General features: G+C 34.1%; 2 protein-coding genes across 2 annotated transcripts; one reads left to right on the top strand and one right to left on the bottom strand.

The window, feature by feature from the left end:
- Positions 1-16921: 16921 nt before the first annotated feature.
- On the top strand, positions 16922-19716 carry LOC145014087 (phosphatidylinositol:ceramide inositolphosphotransferase 2-like). Its single transcript, XM_078972460.1, has 11 exons — positions 16922-17387; positions 17503-17592; positions 17933-18019; positions 18109-18177; positions 18264-18344; positions 18446-18517; positions 18642-18699; positions 18788-18890; positions 18992-19134; positions 19225-19337; positions 19462-19716. The coding sequence occupies exons 1-11, from the start codon at positions 17355-17357 to the stop codon at positions 19537-19539; spliced, it is 927 nt and encodes a 308-aa protein (XP_078828586.1). The 5' UTR covers positions 16922-17354; the 3' UTR covers positions 19540-19716.
- Positions 19717-19822: 106 nt separating this feature from the next.
- LOC145014088 (uncharacterized) lies at positions 19823-22272 on the bottom strand. Its single transcript, XM_078972461.1, has 2 exons — positions 21424-22272; positions 19823-20187 (listed from the first exon to the last, which is right to left on the bottom strand). Exons 1-2 carry the CDS (start codon positions 21879-21881, stop codon positions 19947-19949), a joined length of 699 nt encoding a protein of 232 aa, XP_078828587.1. The 5' UTR covers positions 21882-22272; the 3' UTR covers positions 19823-19946.
- Between the last annotated feature and the right edge of the window lie 2745 nt (positions 22273-25017).

The following is a 25017-nucleotide window of genomic DNA, read 5'->3' as shown; positions in this document are numbered from 1 at the left end:
ATTTGTAACTGTCCTAGCTCTTTCATTGCACTGTTTGTATGCAATAAAAGACTGAAAATGAATGGCATAAAATGTGACGCAGGTTGAAGGATCAAACGAAAACAAAGGAAGGCTTACATCATCATATTTAGAGGAAGAAATAAAGAAGCATTTAAGCATTTTGGAATTATATTAAAACTGACAACATTGAAAAGGTAGCCTTGATTTCTTTACCATTTATATAGAGAAGTAGATGTATGTTGGCGAGTGTAAATCCCACCCTATTCTATTATCAAGAGTGAACTTGGTAATGGTCTATTGAATACACAAAATAAGTTTTTATTATCCATGTTAGGCCTAACAATCGTGTCGTGTTCGGGTTAGCGTGTCATGGGTTGGCAGGTCAAAATATGTCAACCCAAACACGACCCATATTAAATATACAGGTCACGAGTTGGTGGGTTTGGAGCATAAACTCATATATGACCCACCAATCCATTTATTTATACGGGTTCACAGGTTGTGGGTTAGATTTGGGTTCGTGAAACATGAATAAATTCTTGATGGTTGATGAAAACATATCCGAATTTTAGACATTTAACTACTTAAGTCCTAAACATCCAAATGAAAAATAAAAACATTCATAGAAACATGTTCAAACTACACATTAATATAAACATCAATAATACTTATTATATAATACTTATTAAATATTGAAACTTGATACATAAATACATTTAAAAATAAATAAAAATTTATTAAAAATATAAATGGGTTGGCGGGTTAACCCGTTTATTTTTTGAGAAACTCATATATGACCCTTTTAATAAACGGGTAGGTGGGTCAGCGGGTTGGCGGGTTCAAAAGCTCAACCCAAACCCATTTATTTTGTGTCGTGTTGTGGATCATGTCGAGAATTATCAGCTCTAATCCATGTTAATGTAGCCAAATCTTAACAACTACTTGAGCATGTTGACTTAAATCTCTTTCTAGTTCCTATTTTCATTTTTTGGTTTCTATATTACTTTTTTGTACAACCCATTTGAACAACTCATATATTATCCTTCTATATATTATTGGTGAAGCTACAATAGATCCCTAAAAACTGAATTTTTTTAAAGGATAGACAATTGAAAAAAGAAAGCGTGGTGGAAGCAATGGAAATGAAAGAAAGGACATGGTAATATAGACGTTTTACAATCAATAATTATATTATTATACTTCTCAATCATGATTTAAGTATACATTCTATAGTTCTACTATGAAATTTTGAAAAGAAAACTCATGTCGCTAGAGGAAGTAAGAAGATCTATAGAGGAGAATTCATATCTAGGAAATGATTTAATTCTAAAGTCTCAAAGGTTAGCTTATAAATTTATTTATGTTTTCAACACTTTAGTTAGATCAATGCAGTAAAATACATGATTGGAAATAGAATTTTGATGTTGTACAACTACTACTTATATGTTCTTTATTTATCAGAAGAATAATTATTATTATGAAATTAAATTTCGTGATCTACTTAGAATTCCAAGCTTCATCAACATTTTATTTCATGGGGATCCTATATAGAATAAGTGTAAAGGAATATATAAAAAAGATTCAATGTTAGGAAACAAAGTAATAGATTCACGTAAGCGATCAAAAGAAATTTCACAATAAAACTAATCACTATTAGTTGGGATGTGGTGATGAATTAATTACTCTATAGTTTGAAATGAGTTTTTTTTTTATTTTTTTTATTTATATATATATATATATATATATATATATATATATATATATATATATATATATATATATATATATAAAACTAAATTCGGATAAAATGTTCCATCTTTCACATTTCTCATAAATGTTTTCAACTACCAAGAAAACCTATATCATAGTGCCATAGGCTTATAGTAGTTTCATATAGATTCTCATCTTCACATATATTTTGGAAGTCAAGAAAACTTAGTTTTTCATGCATTTATTCTCTTTCTTCATTGTTTTTCTTTTTTTGTTGATTTGGTTTTAAGTTTGATCTAATCGATAGGAGAAGCATGTTGCCTAATACCACTTATGAAGTTGAGATTTATGGAAGAGTTGAGGAATCGGTGAAAGATAATGAACTTTCAAGAAACTCAGATCTAATAACATGTTTTAAGTGTCATAAATAAGGTCACAATGCAAGGACCTAAGAAGGCTGACATGCATTTTGCGACATGCTACTTGTAGGGTTGAAAAGGAAACAACTTATTCTAGAGGTGGTGGAAAGAAAAGTAAATGATTATGATATGTTAAAATTTTGTAATATGAAGAAACACTTATTTTGGTGAAATTATGATGTTGAATGGTGAATGTGAAAATTTTAGTTACATTATAATCAATGTGTAACATCCCGGAATCGCAAGAGTAGAGTTGAAGGGTTAAAAGTGTAAATTTTAGAGGGTGACTCGGCGAGTCCATGGGTAGACTCGGTGAGTCAGGTCGCGACTATGGTCGCGTATCAAGTGGCCTACTCGGCGAGTCCAAAGATGGACTCGGCTAGTAGGTGCTGTATGGAGAAAACCCTAATTTTCGGGGTTGAGCCCTATATAAAGAGCATTATACCCCTCCACAGCCTCCCTTATTCCCCCCTTGAGTTCCAGAAACCTTAAATTGTGGAGAGTCCATTTGTGGAGCAAATTAGAGCTTGGAGAGGTGTTGATTGAAGGAATCTTGAAGGAGAAGTGGCTTGGATCAAAGGGCTTTGCTTGGATTCGAGTTTGGTTGCTATTGAGGCATCTTTTGGAGGTAATACTTTCGTTCTTGGGCTGTATCTTCCTAGTTTCTCATTTTGGGGTTGTGTAGGGTGCTTGGTTGTGTGACATTTTGATGTGGAGGATGGATCTGAGGTTGCTACCTCAGATCTGGAGTGGAGAAGACCTTAAGAGCATTAAAGCCCCTGTTCTTGTGTTGTTAATGAAGCTACCATGTCCCAAACCTTGGTTCTAAGGTGAATAAGGCTTAGATCTCTTTAGATTCACGTAAAGTTTGCCACTTTACGTGATGGATGGATTGTAGGAGGTTGGATCTATGTTTTGGATCAATTGCATGGCCTGAGATGCTTCTGTATGGATTCAGACCAGTGGTACTCGCCGAGTCACATGGGTGGACTCGACGAGTTGCTTGAAGATGGCCTGGAACTCGACGAGTTGGAAGAACAACTCGGCGAGTAGGTTGAAGATAGCCTTGGACTCGACGAGTCCATTTGGACTCGGCGAGTCTTGTCGAGGAAGTCCCAATATTTCTGGTTGAGTCGATGAATCGGTGAGTCAAGGGATGACTCGGTGAGTTGGGCGCGAGTGGACTCAAAGTTGTTGGACTCGACGAGTCTTGGGGTGACTCGGCGAGTTGGGTCGCTAATTGAAGGAAGTTCTGAGCATATGGACTCGACGAGTCATCGGGTTGACTTGGCGAGTAGGGTCAGTCAGGGGTTGACTTTGACTTGTCCAAGGTTGACCAGTTGTCTTCCAGGGGTATTTTGGTAATTAAGGGTATTTACTGAGTTGTATGTTTTGATGTTCAGTGAAGGAGTTCGTGTCAGAGTTCGGAGCAGCGGGATCTTACCCCTTTCAGCCGACAGTTTCGAGGTGAGTTATCCTCACTATATCAACAGGGTCTAAGGCACCAAGGTCGGCCCTTTATTGGATTGAGATTCGGATATGGTTATTATGTTATTGTTTGATGTGTTTGCATCCTGGTAGTTAGGGTGGTATATGCTAGGAGACTTTGTTAAGATCAGTTTCCCGATATACAGAGTGATGCTATGCTAGTGACCGATTAGGTCGGTGACCCGGTTAGGGTAATGATATGCTATGTGATCTGCTTGCCCGGTTTGTTGACTATGACTGTTATATGTATGTATGTTTTGTGCACATGGTTGTTTGGACTGGAGATGGGTTGAGGCGGGTCTTGCTTTGTGCTGTAGGCCAAGATACCCAGGGCGGACCGGTTGTTCCGAAGGCCCAGCGAGAGGTCCGGATAGGCTGTAGGCCCCACGAGGGCGGACCAGACGTGCTGAGGCTCGAAGAGTGGACCAGGCCGACTGAAGGCCCGATGCGGGCGGACCAGTCACACTGTAGACTCAGAGAGTGGACCAGGTGGGTTGAAGGCCCGATGCGGGCGGACCAACCCCACTGTAGACTCGAAGGACATGACTAGACCTGGAGGATGGATCTGGTGGACTGAAGGTCTGATACGGCGGACCAGTCACACAGTTGACCCGATATGTATGGTTGTTCTATGTTCTGTTATGTATGTATGTTTTATATGTTTTGGACCGGAAGGTCGCAGCCTGGAAGGGCGTATACGTGGTTGGTATTTTGGGGGTATCTCACTAAGCTTTCGGGCTTACAGTTGTGGTTTAATGTTTTTCAGGTTCTTCAGGAGAATGTGGCAAGGCGAAGGCGCGATCGTACCGCTCCTCATGATTTTGTAGCAATGTGATTCTGGGAATACTCTGATGAATTGTATTGAAAACCTTTTTGTAAACATTTTAATGAAAATCGGATTGTTTTGAAAATTTTAAATTGGTTGTATTTTTCGGATGTTACACAATGTATTTAGTATATTTACTATATTTTGTAACAATTGAATAATATATTTTGATTTATGTTGTAATCTAAAATTCTTCTTTATGCATTTGTATCAATGAATTAGGTGTAATGTGAGTCTAATAAGTATGTAGTTTCATTTACTGTTCTTCAATATAACTAACAAACTAATTTAGAATGATTTCATTAGCTCATAAAATACAACATAATATAGAATAAAATTCCAACTGTTAAAATTAGATCAATTAATAAACATAATTAAAGAGCATATAAATGGCTTGTCTATTAATGTCTCTTGGATCTCTGACCACATCCATAATCAATCAAGAACTCTCTTCTTTTTTGCAGCCAAGTTTTCGGAAGATACTTTGTATTGTTAATTTTTTTTGTGAAATTTATGATGATGATGTAAAAAGCTATGGTAGTGATAAATCATCACCCAGATGGATTCACTTTCAAATTTGTTTAAATATTTTAGGCTATAATAACAACAATTTTCATGAATAATGTGAAGAGTGTTTAAAACATGATGTGGGTATAAGGGTTGCAACATGTCGTTTAACTTACTCTTCCTTAAAGTCAAAGATTTGTTCTTCCTTCGGAAGTACAGGCTAATTAGTCTCAAAGAGTGCTAATATAAGTAGCAACTAAAATCTTTTCTGGTCAATAAAGAAAAGTCGTTAAGTTAATCATCAATGAGGGACAAATAACATTCACTAAAGGCAGAAACATTCCTAATGATACATTGATCGTAAATGAAGTTTTTAGTGGGAGAACAAACCAAATTATTAGGCCATGATCTTCAAACTACATTTCAAAATAAGCTTTTTGATGCTCTTGTAATTTTATTGATTCAATCATATATAGGGAAAACAATTTTTGGTTTAAAATGGAAGTGTTTGATCAATGGCCCCTTGATATGCACTCTCCCTAGTTCTGAATAATGCCCATCCCTTTTGACAGTTCTAGATCAATAAAAATTCTTTTAGTTAAAGGATGTTGATTCACTTCGCTCCTTATATTTTTATAATTATGATGGAGGGTCCGTACATTGTGATAGTAACTAGGAAGGAGAATATATTCCAAGTTGTTACTCACTCGAGTGAATAGGTGATGATCTTGCACATGTAGTATGCATACATGCTATCTTTATAGGAGATTGGTCCTTCTTAACCCCTCAACATTAGTAAAGTGTTAGCATTTTGTTTGTATCTTGAAGGTTACTTATATGATAAACATTATATATTGAGGAGAAGGTCAAGTTTTTTATTTGGGCCTATTGGTAGACATACTAATGCCAAACATCTTACTTTAGATTCCTAAATAATAATAATAATAATAATAATAATAATAATAATAATAATAAAGGAGAGACTTCATTAGAAATCTCTCAATTTGGAAATTCTATTGATTGAAAAGCAACTTAGCATTATCATATTGGTTCTTGAAAGAGTCCATTTTTTGCTTTAAGCCCCCATAAAAAACAATCAATTCATTGGAGATCTTTTCATAATTGTTTCTTTAGCATAGGTCTTTCGACGCCACGAAAAGGATCCCTTAAGAAGCGTAAAACAAGGTATTTGATGTTAGGGTCCATGAGGCTGTGGATTAGACTCTCTAAAGCATAACATATGTCTTTTGATGCCATGAAAAGGATTCCTTAAGAAGCTTAGAACAAGTTTTTGATCTTAAAGTATATGTTTAATATATCTTGTTAAGTGCCAATGGAGATTCAAAAACGAATGAGACTCTCTACTTCTATTAATCGAGCTAATGCAGCCTTTTAAAACTAAGATTTTTAATGAGTTTTTTTTAAGTACAAACAACTTTAAAAAAAATAAAGGTTGCACGATCTTATGCAACCCTATCTATAAATAGCAAATTTTATTGACAACAAAATTTATAATACTCAAATATATATATATATATATATATATATATATATATATATATATATATATATATATATATATATATATATATATATATATATATATATATATATATATATATATATATATATATATATATATATATATAACGTCCCGAAAATCATGACATAAAATTTTTTGTTTTTAGATTAATAAATCGTTAGTACATTTCTTTCCCATAAAACCAAGGTAACCAATATTTAACAAAACATCATCAAATCAGAGTAATTCATAGAATGCGGAAACTGTGGTGTGTGCTCTGCAATCATCCCGAGCTCTTCCAATTCAAAATCGGAGTATTTGAAATATAAACTGAAAACCGTAAGCACAAAGCTTAGTGAGTTTCCAAAATACCATACAATATACAACCACAAATTATCATGCAATATACATATAGTTGCCATGGGCTCCCCCCATGGTCTGATATCCAAGTGTCATGGGCTACCCTCGGGGTCTTCCATGCAAGTATCACAGAGACAACTAGCATACCACATAACCCATAATGGGCCAGCATTGGTGACTTCGACCCATGGATATAGTGAGAAGACTCATCTCGGACAGCTGAAACCACAAATACTCTCTGACTGCAGGTCCACTTAAAAAAATCCCCACGCTATCAAACAAATAACACCCAATTAGCAATTGGGTTCCAAACCTAATCTAATAATCCATATATGGGGTGAAAAGACCATTTTACCCCTCACCTCGATTGGTCCAAGACAAAGGCCCAAACTCTCAATCATAAAGGCCCACAAACCAATAATCATCCAAAGCCTACTTATGGCCTAATTTTCCAAATTGGGCCCAAACCCTTACTTGGGCCTTACCCTAGAGCCCATTAACTTTTCTTAATCCAAAACATATATTCACAGCTAGCCCAATAAATCCCCAAGCAACCAAGCCCAAAAGACATCATGATGCCCAAGCCTATTGTGCCCACTAAGCCCCCAAAACCACAATCCTAAGCCCCACAATGCAAGTCCAATAAATTAATTCAAACTTTAATGAAAAACCCCACTTCAAAAAAATAAGCGCAAACTTAGCCCAAGCTTAAGACCCAATGTCCAAAAAGTCTGAAACTCCAATCGCATGTTGGTTACATACGCTCGGCGTACACCTCGTACACTCGGTGTACGCTCGATGACTTGGAACAGGGTAAAAACTTAATATGTGGGGGCGTACTACTCATTATGTGCAGTGTAATGTCGTCTTTCGAAAATTCTTGTTTCTGACTTAATCCATTAAGTACTTTGCATCCAAACCTCAAAAAACCTTCGATATAAGTCCTTAACTAATAAAGTTGGCAACTTTATCAGTTTGCATAACTTAATGGGACCCAACTACCAAATATAACCATTAAGACCCATGTTAAGAACCTTTACACATGCATGGTCCATTCTTAAACATCAAGAAAGAACTTTTGTGAACTAATAACATCAGAAGGGGAAAGATCTATCATTCCAAGCTCCTAGAATGGCTCATACTCACTAAGAGAACTTAATACACATTGAAAGCTCCTAATCTTTACCTAAACTCAAACTAGCATAAAAAGAGGTCAACATAAGAACTTTATATTTCCTAAAGCTTCCAGATAGAGTGAAGGTTTTGGATCTACAACACCAAAGCCACATCGAGCTTGATCCCCAAGATTCACTTCCTTGAAATTACACTAAAAACCTTTCAAAATCACTTCCAAGCTCAAGAATGCATCACCAAGGGAATTAGGGTTTGAAATGAGGCTTCAAGGTTAGTGGAGGCTGAGAAATGAGAGAGACTTGAGCTTATAAGGATGTTTATATAGTGCCCAACCCCTAAAAACTAGGGTTTGGCAATCTGCCAATCATGCTGGGTGTACCCCAGCTTATGTTGGGCATACGCGGCCAAACATGCGCCTTCCCTCCTTCCATGCATGGGACCAACTTGCAAATCTTTTCCACTATAGGCCATATTTGCCAATTATTCAAACGGCCAAAACTCCCTCAACTTAGGTCTGTTTTCAAAGAGCTTTATATCCATAGAAAGGTGATGAAAAGGCCTAGGCTTCTAACAACTAACAATCGCCTTAAAACCTCCCGAAAAAGAACCTAAAATTTATAAACGCCTGAACTAACAAATTACGATCATACCCTTGGGCTCCGAATCGCCATCAAACACTCGTATCACTTAAACTATAAGACCTAACGTCCAAAAATGGCCAAGTCCTTTCTTCTCCAAGGCCCTAAGCCTTATGATCATTGATGATCGGACCACAATACCGAATAATAAAGCAATTCAAAACCGGATGTTACAATATATATATATATATATATATATATATATATATATATATATATAAATGTATATACAAATATGTGTGTATACAAATATGTGTTCATGTATATATATGTATATATCTATATTTGTACGTGCATGTGTGTGTATATATATATATATAAGTCTATATATCTATATTCGTACGTATACATATATAAGTCTATATATATATATATATATATATACACACACACACATACATACATATACATACACGTACATACATACATATACACATAGAGACACACACGCACGCACACTCTCACACACACACACACACACATATATATATATATATACACACACACACACACATATATATATATATATATACACACACACACACTAGTAGGTGACCCAAGCGATGCGGCAACAACAAATAGTTCCTGAATGACGATTAGTTTCCTTTGGTGAGCGAATAGTAGTTGAATATGTGTTTTCACTATCGTTAGTTAGTTTCCGATAGTAGACAATTATTTTCCACTGGCATCAAATTTTCTTATTCCGGTGAATACTTTTTTCACCTCTTCCCTTATTTTTTTATATTAATTTCATCAAATGAAAGTCTTAGTCTATTTGTAATTTGTTTAGTATTTTTATTAGTTTTTAGATCAGTATATTAATGATAAATTTTATGTATAAGCACCTGTTAGTTTTATTTCGATGAATAATTTTGACGAATAGTTTCGAAATTACCAATCTATTTTAGGTAAACATAAACATTATTTATTTTCGTGATTATGTACTTCTATTGTCCGAAATAACGAAAATAGGTCATTTGAAAAATTAGTTTTTGTTTAAATGATAAAAGATCATCTTTATTCAAACATAAAGGAAAATATTAGTCAATGTTCTAAAAAACTCGTCATGACGTGTCATGACTTCAAAGCTTATACATGCCGTCGAGTTTTACAAAAATATCGTCTTAACTCATATATTGTATAAAAATGAATAATAGTTGAAAATACATATAAGAATATTAATTACCTACAAAATTGGCGCCTTAAATCACGCGTTACAAACCACATGACTCGCCAATATCCGGAAAAACTTGAGGTTTGACATCGCTGCCAAGTAACGCATTACATTATTTAGAAACTTGATACTAGTAAAGAACACCTTACTAAAGTAATGTCTTTATTTAATAAGAGTATGTTTATCCATTGTTTTTGGTTTTACGACTTAATAATTGTAAAAGTTTAGATCTCTTGCGTTATATTGAAAAGTCTTACACGAAAAAGCTCGACTTCTAAATAAATTTATTTTATTTTACCTTCTAGATTGAAATGAAATTCTATTAGAATGCATTAAAGGTAGTTAAAGGTAAATTAAAAATGGTTAATTATGTTAAACAAAAATTTCAAACCAGCTTCTCGCTAGCGCTTTTTAATCAGTTTCTTGATGATAAAAAAGAAATCTCAATATCTAAAAATAGAAACACCCATTGTTTTGTAATTCTAGAGTTCTGCAAAAGCATTTTTCTTTTTCAAATTCTAAAAATAAATGTTATTCAATGAGATTCCAACTTAATAACAAACAAAATAAGTTTATTAAACCAAAGCAATCATCTAATATTAAAAATCCTAACTAAAAGCCAAAACAATACAAAATAAGAATAATAAGTACATTAAAAATAAGAATCAACTGATATTCAATATCTTCATCAGTCCTTATTTCTGTTATACCTAAAAATCACAAACCAATAAAAACCAATAATTAGCATTATCAATCTGGTGAAGTGTAATTAATTAGTGGTTTGAAACTTAACAATTTATAATGCTTAAAAGGCAAAAATGGGAAAAACGTACCAGAATAGCTTGATGAACCACACATTCTGGGAATAAACTTAAAGAACAACAGGGTAAATGGTACAAAAAACACGTTTTTTACATAGAAATTCGATTTTGATACTATGTTTTTTTGTGTCAATTTTGACACTGTGTTTTCCAATTTGTTACAATTCTGACTACTTGACCGGTTAATCAGGTTACATGCTGACGTGGCATGATGACGTGTCAGTTTTTGATGACGTGTTATGCTGACATTATATGCTGATGTGTCAAAATTAAATTTTTTTCTCACAAAAAACACTAAGTTTTCATTTTTTTTTTTTTTTGATTTTGATACTAAGTTTAATTTTTCCTTTCACCTTTGACACTATGTTTTTTTGTTCCAAATCGAACATCATTTTTTTCCAATTTTGTTCAATATTGACAATTTTCTATTTGAAACCGTATAAATATTTTTTTAATATATTTAAAACGTATAAATATGTTTTTTTTTTCATTTAAAAACCATAGTTTTATACAAATACAATTTTTTTTACACTCAAACCATATTTTTATATATAAATATGTATTAGTTATATAAAATTTGTATTTTATATTAAATATGCAACTTTAAAATATGTTTGGAGGTTTGGAGGCGTGTAGTCGATTAAAACTCGGATATCAAGTTTGCAGCCCATCAAATTTTTACATCTTATTAGAAGATTATTGTTAGTTTGATTCTCATGATATAACTAATGCTTTCAATGTAAGAAAAAAAAACACCTTGTATTTAAATAAAAATGTGGTTTTTAAACGAAAAAAATATGTTTATACGGTTTAAAATGTAATAAAAAATATATATTTATACGGTTTCAAATGGAAAATAGACAAAATTGAATAAAATTTGATAAATGATGTTCGATTGGAATAAAAAAAACATAGTGTCAAAATTAAAATAAAAAATTAAACTTAGTGTTAAAATCGAAAAAAAGTGAAAACTTAGTGTTTTTTGTGGAAAAAAATCAATTTTGACATGTCAGCATATCATGTCAGCATGTCACGTCATTAAAACTGACACGTCAGCATGTAACCTGGTTAACCGGTCAAGTGGTCAGAATTATAACAAATTGGAAAACACAGTGTCAAAGTTGACAAAAAAAAGACAGTGTCAAAATCGAATTTCTGTGTAAAAAGAGTGTTTTTTGTGTCATTTACCCAAATAAATAATATAAACGAAGGTAATATGATAATAACCAGATTGTTTGTGGGATTTTATTTAACAGTAGTGCAACTTTCATTTTTGACCAACAATAGAGTTAAAACAAAACATAACCTCTATCTACATCAACTTACTTATATATTTACCACATTAAACCCCAGATTCATATATTTTTAACCAACAAGATCAAAAGCTTTGTGGTGTTTTTCTGATACTATTACCTTAAATCAAATGTTCCAAGGATTAGGGTTTTTTATAGGGTGAGAACATGAGTAAAAAGAAAATATGAGTGCAAATCGAAGCATTAGAGCGAAAAAATGAACTGGGTGTTTAAAAACCGAAACATACCTTCTGATTTGTCGTTGTCTTGATGTCTAAATTACTTTAATATAACACTTGATTGAAAATAAAAACCTAAATATTCCTTATTTATATCATTTGAACACCCTCATTATCTGAAACCAAGCAAAAATGAATCAATGAATCTGAGAGGGGAAATGATTTTGCAAACAAACTCAAGTACATCCCTACAATATATTGCAATTAATGTAACATCCATCTCTCGAGGTATTATTTGATTATGCAAATTAATATTGGTTTTGGGCTTATGTTGGGCAATGGCCCCTTTTGGAATGGATCTTTGAAGTTTAGGCCAAGGTATGGGTTGCCCATAAGTCGTACGTGGGGCGTAACCCGACGTATGCGGGGGGTAGTAATCACATTGGATGCACGGGACTCGGGGGCGTACGCGCAGCGTACCATAAGGTACACCCAACGTACGCGGGGAGATGTCAAACCCTAATTTTCAGGGTTTAAGACATATATAAACCCCATTATAGCCTCCCCTTTGGCCTCCTCACCTGTCCCTCACTCTCAGAAAACCCTAGTTCGTCCCATACTCCATTGCTTTGTGTGCTTGGAGAAAAGAGCTTAAATGGAGGTTACGTTGGGCGTATACGTCAGTGCACGAAGCGTACCGGCCCTTTCAGCTGTACGCGCAACGTACATAGAGGTACGCTCAGTCAATGGACTTGTTGTTATTGGGCTCAGTTTGGGCCAAGTATTGGACATAGTAGGTGTGGGTTGTGTTGGGCCTGCAGAAGTCAGTTAAGGGATTAAGGTTTAGTAGGGTTGGAAAGGAAAGCCAAATTTGAAGAGTTGGGCCCAATTTAGAAAATTGGGCCATTTGGGGATTAATGGGCCTTAGTGAGTATAGTAGGACTAGAAAGGATTGGGCCTGCGTCATGGCCCAAATTGGATCTGAAGGGTAAAATAGTCATTTTACCCATAGAAAAATCCTCATTTCTGGCTAAGGTGCTGTTTGTTTTTTTGAAGTCAAAATGTCTGCAGTCTGCGGACCACATCTGCAAGCCTCTGCGGCAGAAGAGGTGGACCAAATGTCTGCAGTCTGCAATAAGAAGACTGTTTGTTTTTAACGTCTGCGGGCCGTTAAAATAAATTGAATTTTTAAACTTAATTTCATGTTATAAACATTAAAAATGTATTTTTAACAAAAAAATGAAAGAAAAAAAAACTGCACGGTGGTCATGTTTTTTTTTTTTTTTTTTTTTTTTAGGTTAAAATGAGGTCTGAAGACCTTTGAAGACAGTGACCCATGTCTGCGCCAGGAAGATCTCGCGCAGACGTTTTCTGATCTGCGTACTTCCAAAAAACAAACAATCTGCGAGGGTATATGTCTGCGCGGCGCAGACAAAAGTGGTTGCGCAGATCTTCATATAAAAAACAAACAGCCCCTAAGTGTTCATTTGGTCATGATAGTCGGAGAGCAGACGGAACAACACTCAGGGATTTCTCACTCGGGTTTTCAGTAGTCAGTCATACGAGGTGAGTTTTCCTATAGTAGGAACGGGTCTAAGGCACCAATGCTAGCCTGTTTATGTAGTTGTAGTATGTCGGGGCAAGCCCGATGTCGGGGTTAGCCTAATGCGGTTTATATGTTCCAGACTTCGGTCCGATGCCAGGGCGGTCCCGAGAAGTAGTTAAGTATGCGTGATGTCTTTGTGATTCATGCGTGTTATATGATATGTGTTATGTATTCCGGGGCAAGCCCGATGTATGCTAGTTTATATGTTATATGTTATATGTTCTGGGCTTTGGTCTGATGTTGGGGCAAGCCCGATTCAGATTATGTGTTTATGTTGTGTGTTTATGATATATGTTATGTTGTGTGTGTGACGGGGTAAGCCTGATGTCGGGGAAATCCCGATGCCCGATGCGGTCGGATGTCGGGGTGAGCCCGATGCCGGGCAGGAGTTCGATGTCGGGATTTGTCCCGATGCAGTTGGGAGTAGTCCCAGAGTTATGTTATTTGTGATATGTGCTTTGTATGGTATGTGGTAGTTTGGGGGAGCTCACTAAGTTTCGTGCTTACAGTTTCAGTTTTGGTTGCAGGTACTTCAGCTAGTAAAGGGAAGGGATCGAGTTGATGGCATAACACTCACCACAATGGATTAGTCTGGGAGTCTCTGGTATTTGTTATGAGACTGTTATATGTTTATCAGATTTTATGAGTTTTCGAGATACATGTTTTATGGTTTTACACTATGGCAATGAGATCTATGCTTGATAAATAATTTTGAAAACAAAAATTTTGGCTTGTATTTTTGGGGTGTTTCAAGTTGGTATCAGAGCCTTGGTTTGAGGGATTCGGGCACACTTTCGGGTGTGTCTGAACTCAAACTAAGGAGTTGGTATAGAAAATTTCAAAAGGAAAATCAATATTTGCAAAAGAAAAGAGTTTTAGAAAAAAAGTGAAAAGAAATTGTTTCTTTTGAGAAAAGAACTTTGAAAAGAGAAAATGGTGTGGTGCATGCAATCAGACGAGCTCAAGTAAGTACTCCCAAATTACCCATACAAATTTATGTTATGATTATCAGCTTTATTAGAACATCATGCTAGATTAGGACTAAGGATCTAAGGAGGATGCCTTATGTGCTTGATATATATGTTTTAGTTTTATGAGAACTGCATGCTAGTACAGATTAATCATGATGATAGCCTACATAGTATATGCTTGATTATGTGTACTCGATGTTCGAATGCTGCTTGATTGGTGCTTTTAGGAGTTCTAGTTGTCTTTCACTAACTAGTAAACGAATATGTAATAGTATTCACGAGCTAGTTAGGGGAAGAAAGCGGGGACTTCTTATGCAACTGATGGTGGAGAGTGGGATGGTGATTACCCTAGGGAAAGCCTAGGATGAGAGTAGCAGAGAGCAGTAGCAGTACAAGAGATTTGGTGGAGTCGAGGCAGTTCTTGAGGAAAGTATTGATATATGTGGAAGGTAGCAGGGAGCAGTAGCAGTGCAAGAGCATGCCTCATAAAAATAGATTGAAAATTATTGAAGTAATTTCTTATAGAGAGAAAAAAAAAACGATGACTTTCAATTTAATCAATTATAACATAGATAAATAATATGAGGATTCAAAAATTCTATGAATAAAAACAAAGATAAATAGTTCAAAGATTTTTTTTTTCCTTGTAAGCTACTCACATTACAACATTGAAGAGTCAACAATAGATTGCCAGAATCTGATTTTTGCCACATTCTCGAATATATATGTACACAAAATAAATAGTATTTCCACATAAGAAACAAACATACCTTTGGCTGCGAGAACTTCAAGGGTCTTCTGACTCTTCCATCTCATTCTCTTTCTTTGACCTTTGACTTTTGACTTTCAACAAACAACTCCTCTATACTTTTCTTCTCCATTTCCTTTTATGTCCATAAACCTATTCAAAAGAAAAAGAAAAATAAACTACTAAAAAACTATTCAGTTGTTTTTTATTATTTTCAAATACTACCTTATGGCTTTCAAAAATTGACAATAAAATCTCTACACCAAGAAGCAAAATTGTATTTCAATTTTTACATGAAACAACACAGCTGAAAGTTTATAAGTAATAGAATGAAAGAAACAAATCATGTTTTTTTACGTAGCTTTACCAATTACCATCTTGTCAATTTCTCATCATAAATAAATGTTATTTTTGTATATGAGAGAGAATTTTATACGTTAACAATTGTTTGGATACTAAAATTGGTAAACATTACACCCGGGATGTCTTTCACACAATTAACATTGAGGAAGAGACCACGATATATGTCTTCATAGTAAGAAACATGATATCCATGATTGAAGCTCATACCGCAGCAATGACTTATATATATATTTTTTATTGTTAGTTTAAATATATGAATTCCTAATTTTATAAGTTGTATATATTATTTAATCGTGTTACTGGCTCTCTGTTATCATATTAGATATATGTTGAGTATTTGGTTGATTTTTCAAAAAAAAGTCCAAAAAAAATGGGAATCCAACATATATAGTGAATCGTAATGATATAGGATACACTAAAAAAAACTCTTTAACTTTTTGTTCTTTTAGTAATTGAAGTCATCAATTGATGAAAAAGTGAGCGATGGAACAAGAATATTAAGGTGCGATTTATTTCTCAAAAAGTTATAAAATAGTTTGAAGAGTTTCTTTTTCATAATTTTTTTCATTTTGAAAAAAATATGAAAATTTTTGCTGTATATTGTGGGAGCTTTGTTAATCACATCTTTTTCATCAAAGCTTGTAAATTTACATGCTCTTGATGATAGTTTTTTCAATCATTTTGGTTGATCCATTTTACAAGCATTACCGAATGGACCAACTTGTAAGAAAAAAAATAGTAAATTGGTATAAGTTAAAACTGGGGGTCTTATAAACAACTTGACGAAAAAAATGTAGTGTAACGATTTTTAAAGGTTTTTGGACTTAAATAAAAAAGTCGATTATTATGGATGTTTGTCGTGTTTGACGCATATAATTTAATTTATTTTTTGAGTTTATTACAATGTAATATTTGATGAGCCAGCTAATATAGTTTACAAGCTAGTTTTTTTAAAAACTTGTTAGAGATATTTAATTGATAATCTAATTAAGTTTTTTCCACAAGTTTTCAAATATACCCTTCCTCAAGTTAAAAAAAAGTTAGATTTTTAGTTAAAAGTTAGTTTTTCGAATTTATACTAAATTTTAAAGGACTTAAATGGTAATTATTAAAAACTTTAGGGATGTTAAGGAAACATACATCAAAATAAAAGCCCTCTTTCAATCTCGTTTTTCTCTCAACTGTCTCTCCGTGTTCAACTCGCGTTTCAGCAAAAACATTTGAGAGAGAATTTTCTTCACAAGCAGCCTTTCCCGAAATCGGAGTCGTAATAAATTTTACTTTTAAGAATTGCCACTATTCTGATATTGGATCTTACTACGATCGCAATTTCCAATTTTGTTTCACGTTGAAAAGGCTCTGATTTGTGGCGGATTTCACCGAATCCTAATTGATTTTAAAGGAATTTGGTGAATCGATTTGGTAACCGTACCACGGGACGAATTGGAAGCAGTTCGAGGATTTCATATATTTGATCATAGATTTTTGAACGAAAAAGGTTAATTTTTGTCGATAAGTGTGATTCGATAGAGCGATGTTGACATCAACAGTTAGGTTTGTGATGTAATATGGCATTGGCTCTTACACGATTAAACAATGTCGCTTTACATTGGTCGCGAGACTTTCAAGGTATCCAATCTTTTCTCTAAACTACTTCACTAATCTTAATCGCATTCGTTGCACAAATTAATATCATAATCCATCTTCTCTTGTTGATCTGTTTCCCTTTTTGCTTTTTGAAAAGCTCTGGAAAAGAATTAGTGCAGAAACTACAACTGAAGTCAACCTTCTAGCGGAGAACTGGAAGTATGTTCTCGGCGGTTTAATTTGCCAGGTATTTTTCTTCTCAATATTCAATTGATGATATGCTTTTCAGCATTTCCATCGATTTGATAAATGAAATCGAGTGTGATGATTGAATCAGTTAAACATCCATAACTCATGCCTCTATTAATTGCATGATGCATCCTTAACTTCAAATTGTCTGGTTTCAAAAGCTTGATTTGTACTCCACTAATTTGCTTTATGTCAAGTAAATGCTAAAAGCTGTCTACCATATTCAATAGGATGTTTACACTATTTTGTACTATATCTAACATATCTGATTGTGATTGAGGTATAACTCTTTCAACATTTTATCGATTCTCTTACTTTTTTTTGCCATTTCTTCACAGTACATGCATGGGCTAGCTGCTCGAGGTGTTCACTACATTCATCGCCCTGGGCCAACTCTACAGGACACTGGATTCTTTCTACTTCCGGTAAGGTTAAACACAGAATGCGTTTCCTTCATCTCTATTAATGATCATGTGATAAATCTCATATAAATTTATCAAATATGGTTTTTTAGGAGCTTGGAGAAGAGAGAGCATACGTTAGTGAGACAGTTTTTACTTTCATCTTTCTATCTTTTGTCTTGGTGAGTGTTTGATTTAATTTATCTTTTTCAAATTGTTTGCATTTTTTCTCATAAGTTGTTATTTTTCTCTTTGATTTGTGGGACAGTGGACATTTCATCCTTTCATATTCAAGACCAAAAAGATCTACACTGTTCTAATATGGTGCAGGGTCCTTTCATTCTTAGTTGTAAGTTGTACCTTTTAATATATATTATATATACACACAACACAGTGAATTTTATTAGCTAATAAAAGTTTTTGTGTAAAATGTAAATTTATACATTACAGGCTTGTCAATTTCTTCGTGTCCTTACATTTTATTCTACTCAACTTCCTGGTCCAAACTACCATTGTAGAGAGGTAAAATAAAAAATGGGTTGGAAATTGAAATTAAATTTTCATTTTGTTTATTTCATTTTTTCTTGTGTAGGGTTTTATTTTGTTCCATGTAATAGAAAATAAAATTTATTCTTTATGATTTTAGGGTTCACGCCTTGCAACATTGCCTCGTCCAGATAATCCTCTTGAATTTCTATTAATCAGTAAGCTTCATTTATATTTATTTAATATATTTATTTTCGATGCAATCTATCAAGTTTCTGATATTATTTATATTTCCTATATTTACAGTGCCACGTGGTGTGCTTTATGGATGCGGTGATTTGATATTCTCATCCCATATGATTTTCTCTCTTGTATTTGTGCGAACATATCAAAAATATGGTACACGGAGGTAAGTTTTCAACTTTTTTTTTTTTTTTTTTTTTTTTTTTTTAATTAATCCGTAATTCACAGACTTTTTTTTTTTTTTTTTTTTTTGTTTTCTTATTGCAGATTTATAAAACAATGTGCATGGCTAACTGTTGTGATTCAAAGTTTGTTAATTATTGCTTCTCGCAAGCATTACACAGTTGATGTTGTCGTCGCATGGTATACAGTCAATTTGGTTGTTTTCTTTGTTGACCGGAAGTTGGCAGGTTAGTCACATTCTAAATTAATAAATAAATAAAAAAAAGGATTTTTCAAATTAGTAATTCTAAAAAAAATGAAAATTATAATTTTTGCAGATATGCCTGAGCGTAATATAGGGGCGCCTATATTGCCATTGAGCAAAGATGTCCGGATGAAAGAAGAGAATATTAAACTTGTGAATGGCAACCCCGGAGATCCTGTAGATTGGGTATGTTATGTAAATAAAATATAATCACTTCAATTTTTTTTTTATTAATATAAGTATTTTGCTATTATGATTATAAATTTATAATATAAGTAGTTGACATGGATTTAATATGATGGTGATACAGAGATTGAGAAATCAAGCGAATGGGAAAGTTAACGAAGATAGCAATGGACTTCATGTTGATGTATTGGATGGTGTATAGTCAACGAAAGTCAAAATCACAACTTCAACAATTTTAATTGGGTAAGAAATACGATTTGAGGCGATTTGAGGGCATGTTAATATGTGTTATGTTGCTACATGTCGATGTTGTCCTCTATTCATTTTATTACAGAATTTTTAATTTCTCTCAGTTAGCATTTTCAGTTTTTTTATAAAATGGCAATTGTATATGATTCCACCAGTACTTGTACTTTATTTATCTATGCTATCGTTATTCAGATAAATCGATAAAGTCCAAAGAACAACAAAAAAAAATAAATAAATAAATAAATAAAGTTCTCATTCCACCATTAAAATGAACAGCGTAACGTGTACAATGAACATTGAAATAACTATATGCTCCCCCCGTGTATGGGATTATAACCAACCATATATAATATGTGTACATCATGATGGTATATTGAAGTGAAAAAGCCATGATATCACAAAAGCGAAAACCAAACATGCTAGAATGAAATTCAATAGTCTATGACCATTGATGCATCCACGACCTCCCCGTGTTGCTGATGACATGTGTGTGGGGCCCACAATTATTGCTCCGGGATTCATATCTATCGATCCGTGGATCGATGGCGTCTCATTTGGACCAATCAGATTGCTCACAATCGAATTGCAAATTTCACACGTCCTGATAAAAATATTATTAATATTACTATCCACACGTACCCTTGTTCATCAGGCGTTTGATATATAGTATGTATGAGGCGCAATCAGCAGATTGAACCTTATGCATACTAAATGAAATATAATATCGGGATTTATTTTTGGAACTTCGAGAGATTGAACAAAAAATGTTGTGATTATTAAAAAAATAGAACAGAATCCAATACAGATCATCCCATGACCATTAACAGCTGGAGTGATCCTTAAGTAATCTTGCATAAAAAAAGATATTTCATTGGATACTTTTCTTAGTAGTACAAAAGAATCTCATTATGTCGTGAATAAAGATCTACCACCAAAATTCTTCAATTAGTACATATTGGGGAAAAAGTATATATATTTTTTACCCTATATAATTATTCACATGATTTTGGTGATTTTATTATTGGTCTTTTCAAGATATAGACATTTTTTAATTGACCCATATCTGATAACTTATGAGCAATAATAAACAGTTTTTTTTTGTTTTTTGTTTTTTTGTGGAAACAAAGCATGGGAGTGAAATACAACGGTGGAAATTCATTGTTTTGTATGGTAAACAAGCGAAACAGAAATTTTTCCCTTACAATAAAAACAAGTTGTTTGCATGAGGGTATTTTGGTAAATGTAGCATAATACAGAATAATTATAGAATTGTCGGTGTAATAATTATTATTTATTGCTTTTATTCGACACTTCTTCTTCTTTTCTCCTTTAATCCTTTAATTAAATCGAACTTCTTTATCTTTTACACCCACTAATCAGTTTTTAGGAATTTAATCAATTTTCTTACCATTTTTAAGAATAAATCAATATCTACACAAAAAAAAAAAGTATAATTTCTTTATTAAAAATATCCTACCAACAACAAATAGTGATGTTAAATTTGAAGTGTTAGAGATTGAGTTTGTAAGTCAAATATAGGCTGCTTGTATCTTATTCCTTTTCAAGAATGTTGAGTAGCATTAACTAATCATAAATTCGATAACTTAAACCAAGGGTTAATTAAGTAATTTAACAGGCATCTATAAAACTTTTCAATGCACAATAAAATCATGATAATCAATTTTAATGGCACACCCAAACCCAAACCCAAAATAAACAAGAACAATGACATTTTCAAGGTTTGATTGAATCGAATCGAGTCGAAAAGATTATGAATTTATGATTATGATTTGGAATGGATTGAATTAATTTAGGGAGGTATCAGGAAATAACTCACTTGTTTCCCTTGATTTTGAACCAAGTCTCGGCACAATGTTTATGCGCAACAGCCAAATCATCTTTACAGCAACACCCCAATTCAATCGCATCATCATCACCATCATCATCAACCAAGCTCAGGTGACAAATTCTGCAATCTTTCTCAACCTTCTTCCCCAAATGCACAATAACTACTTTACCCTCATCTCCGATGACATTCACCGAGCAATCGGACCCGACAGACGACACTCTCCTCGAGTTCCGGGAAGCGTGTCCGATTTCGGGATCATCGTAGTTTCCATCGCCGTAAGTCGAGTAAAATTGGGAGTAACAAGAACCCTCTTCCGCATCGGAAAAACATTGGTTGTCGTCGGAGGTGGAACGGCGGAGATGATGTGTAGCAATTTCATTTTCACCATTACCACCGCATTCTAAATCAATGACATCGGTGTGTTGGGTCATCTCCGAATTCGGCATATTTTCAGGGTTTGAGTAAGAAGAGGTGGATCAAATCAAAAGGGGTAGTACCGTAGTAGTAGTAGCAGAAGGTAATCCTCCATAGATGTTGTGAAAGGAATTTAAAGGTAATGTAGAGGAGAATGGAAATAGATAGGGGAAAGAGAGAAAGAGAGAGAGAGGAGTGGAGGAAGCTTTATGAGTGTGAAGTGTGGGGTTTTGCAATTGCGAAAAAGGAATGAGATTAGAAGATGATGTATACAGGTTTACAGCAACATCTGCAGACGATGATTCGATTATTTACGAGTGAATGAGATAATTGTGAAGGAAGGGGTAGGGTTGGCTTGCGAGTGAGCTGTGATAAGTGAGACGGTTGGGGCTGGAAACGAGCCGAGATTTGTTGGCTTCCTAACAAACTCGATCATTTCTCTTACGCTATTTATGCTTTTACCAAGTTTATCACTTTATATAATTTATTTTCATACACATACATACACTTTTTATTATTTAATAGCAATAAAAGGTTATGTTTATGCAACAAAAATATTGCATATTTTGATATGATAATGATTATAATTTGGTCTATAATACATAGGTTAAATGTGAAATGTTGTTTCATATATTATAACTTAAATTGTAGATTTGTATCATATCTTCTTTTGTATCTAGAGTAGATAGGTTTATTAAGGAAAACGAATTATAAAGATAATTATGTTTCAAAATCACTCAAGTTTAGTCAATTTAAAAAATATTATTCAAGGTTTTTGTACAAAACATATCAATTAACTACATACTTTGTTAAAATGTCGTCTTATGCTAACCAATTTTTACCGGTAAAAATTAAGATAAAAAAGCACAAGAATCATGAGGGTAGTTATGTTTCAAAATCGTTTAAAAAAACTCATTCAAGTTTAGTATGTTCAAAAAACATCATCTGAGTAAAATCTGTGTACAAAAAAAAACACCAACAAAATATACGTTTTGTTGAAATGTTACATACTAGTAAACGGCTCTTTATTTTAAAAGATGATTTGGCCTAATTATTATGATATTACATAATAAATTAGTGATATGACATTAATTGATATATTACTCATTTATAAATCGATTTAGGCTTCTTCATGAACGAATGACTTATTCTTTTCCTCTAATTGTTTCTTTTTCTACTAAATTGATGATCTCCAACTCAGGTTCATACATTTCAAAGATACATAAGACATTCAATGATACAAACCCTTATGATTATGGGACATCCTTCTCTAATTTGGACATCAACTATGAAGACTAACCGTGACAAAAAAGTTTGGGGTTTGTCCCAACCGAAAGCTTTATCATGTCCTTCTCTTATATATTTGCTTGGTTATGTGATTTGTTTTTTTGAATATATATATATATATATATATATATATATATATATATATATATATATATATATATATATATATATATATATATATATATATATATATAAGATTAAACCCCAAACTTTTTTGTCACGTTTATCGGTTGGGACAAACCCTTGGTATGTTGCAACATGCCTGTTATAATCATAAATGGTTATATAGCGTCACCCTTTCCTTTCTCCTTCGACACCATCCCCACTATTATAACCGTTGCCGACACCGCCATCTCTACCACCAGCCGACCCCACAACTGTCATCTCCATCACTTATACCACCGCCACCTCTTTTGCCACCAACTATCATAATCATATATGATTACTCAGTCTGTGAACAAACATATATGTATACTCATTTGTGATTAGGCATATACGTATAAACATGTATAATCATATATGATTATACATTTTTGTCATATAATCATTTATGATTAGGCATACATTGTTGTTGCCGGTACGCTGAAGCAGCAAATAAAAATATATATGACTCAGGTTGAATCTCAAAATTTCTACTTTTTTTTTATAATCTCAAAGGATCCGTCCCCTATAAGAGAAGGACATGATAAAGCTTTGATTCAGCTAATGCCTTACAACATACCAAACTGGAAGAATTTCCAATCCTTCTCACGACCCATGACCATTTGCTAGAACTCACGCTCATCCATGTTAGGGTTTCAACACCAGCTAATCCAAAAGATCACACAACTTCTAAAATCTGAATAAATCTCCGGTAATATCCCGCTAGACCCAGGAAGTTCCGAATCTCAATTGGAGACCTCGGAATCTCCTACTGCATCACGGCCTCTAACTCGGCCGGATCGACTAGAATATCCTTCTAATTGACAAGGTGCCCAAGAAATTGCACCCCGCGCAACCGAAACTCACAATTGGAGAACCTTGCAAAAATTCTCTCCCTTCTCAAAGTCTCTAGCACCTCCCTCAGGTGCTTCTCGTGTTGATCCCCAGTCTTGGAATAAACCAAGATGACGCAGTATCTTCCCAATCCCGTAATCTGGGTAATTGCTTTATCATTATTCGCTAATGCTTCTCGGCATGCAATTGGCATATGACATCTCTTGAAAATATAATTTAGACATAACATAGAATAACTCATAGTAACATTTACTCACACCCTTGGAATGGAAAACTCCATCGTGTAGTTTCCCGCACATGCTGCACCAAATCTGGTCCTGCAGGCCTCTCAAAAGCTAATCCTAAATCTTGGGTCTCCTCCCGAGACCCTTCAATTTAAGCAACTGATATGGTTCCCTCTTACCAATGTGCTCCAAGTCCATATCCCGTTCTCAAACTCTAGAAGTCATATCATTCAGGGTCTTGCACCCCTAGATACTCATGATCTCCCCGCTATCATTCTACAGTATGTTCTGATAACTTACCTTCTTCATTTCCTCATCTGATGCATACTGTGGTACCAACTGAGCTATCTCTCTCTCTCTCTCTCTCTCTCTCTCTCTCTCTCCCGAGACTTGGCAGTGACCTCTGCCACAGTCTCAGTAGTCTGGTGGAGATCTAACAACTCTTGCGCCAACTGTTGCGCCTCAATCGCCTGGGCACACTCTGTCCAGAATCTGGTCTAAAATTCATCCCATGACATAGCATTAACCTCATCATCACTCAACTCACTACCCACCTCTTCCTATCAATCTCGTGCTTTATTCCTCAGGAGACAGGAAGCAAGCCAGGTCTTGTCTCCTTTCGAGACAATGTCTGGAACAAAATTGTTGGTGACATCTTCCA

Source organism: Lactuca saligna, chromosome 9, assembly GCF_052625555.1.
Source record: "Lactuca saligna cultivar CGN05327 chromosome 9, ASM5262555v1, whole genome shotgun sequence".
Lineage (NCBI taxonomy): Eukaryota > Viridiplantae > Streptophyta > Magnoliopsida > Asterales > Asteraceae > Lactuca > Lactuca saligna.
This window is presented reverse-complemented; position numbering and strand designations above follow the sequence as displayed.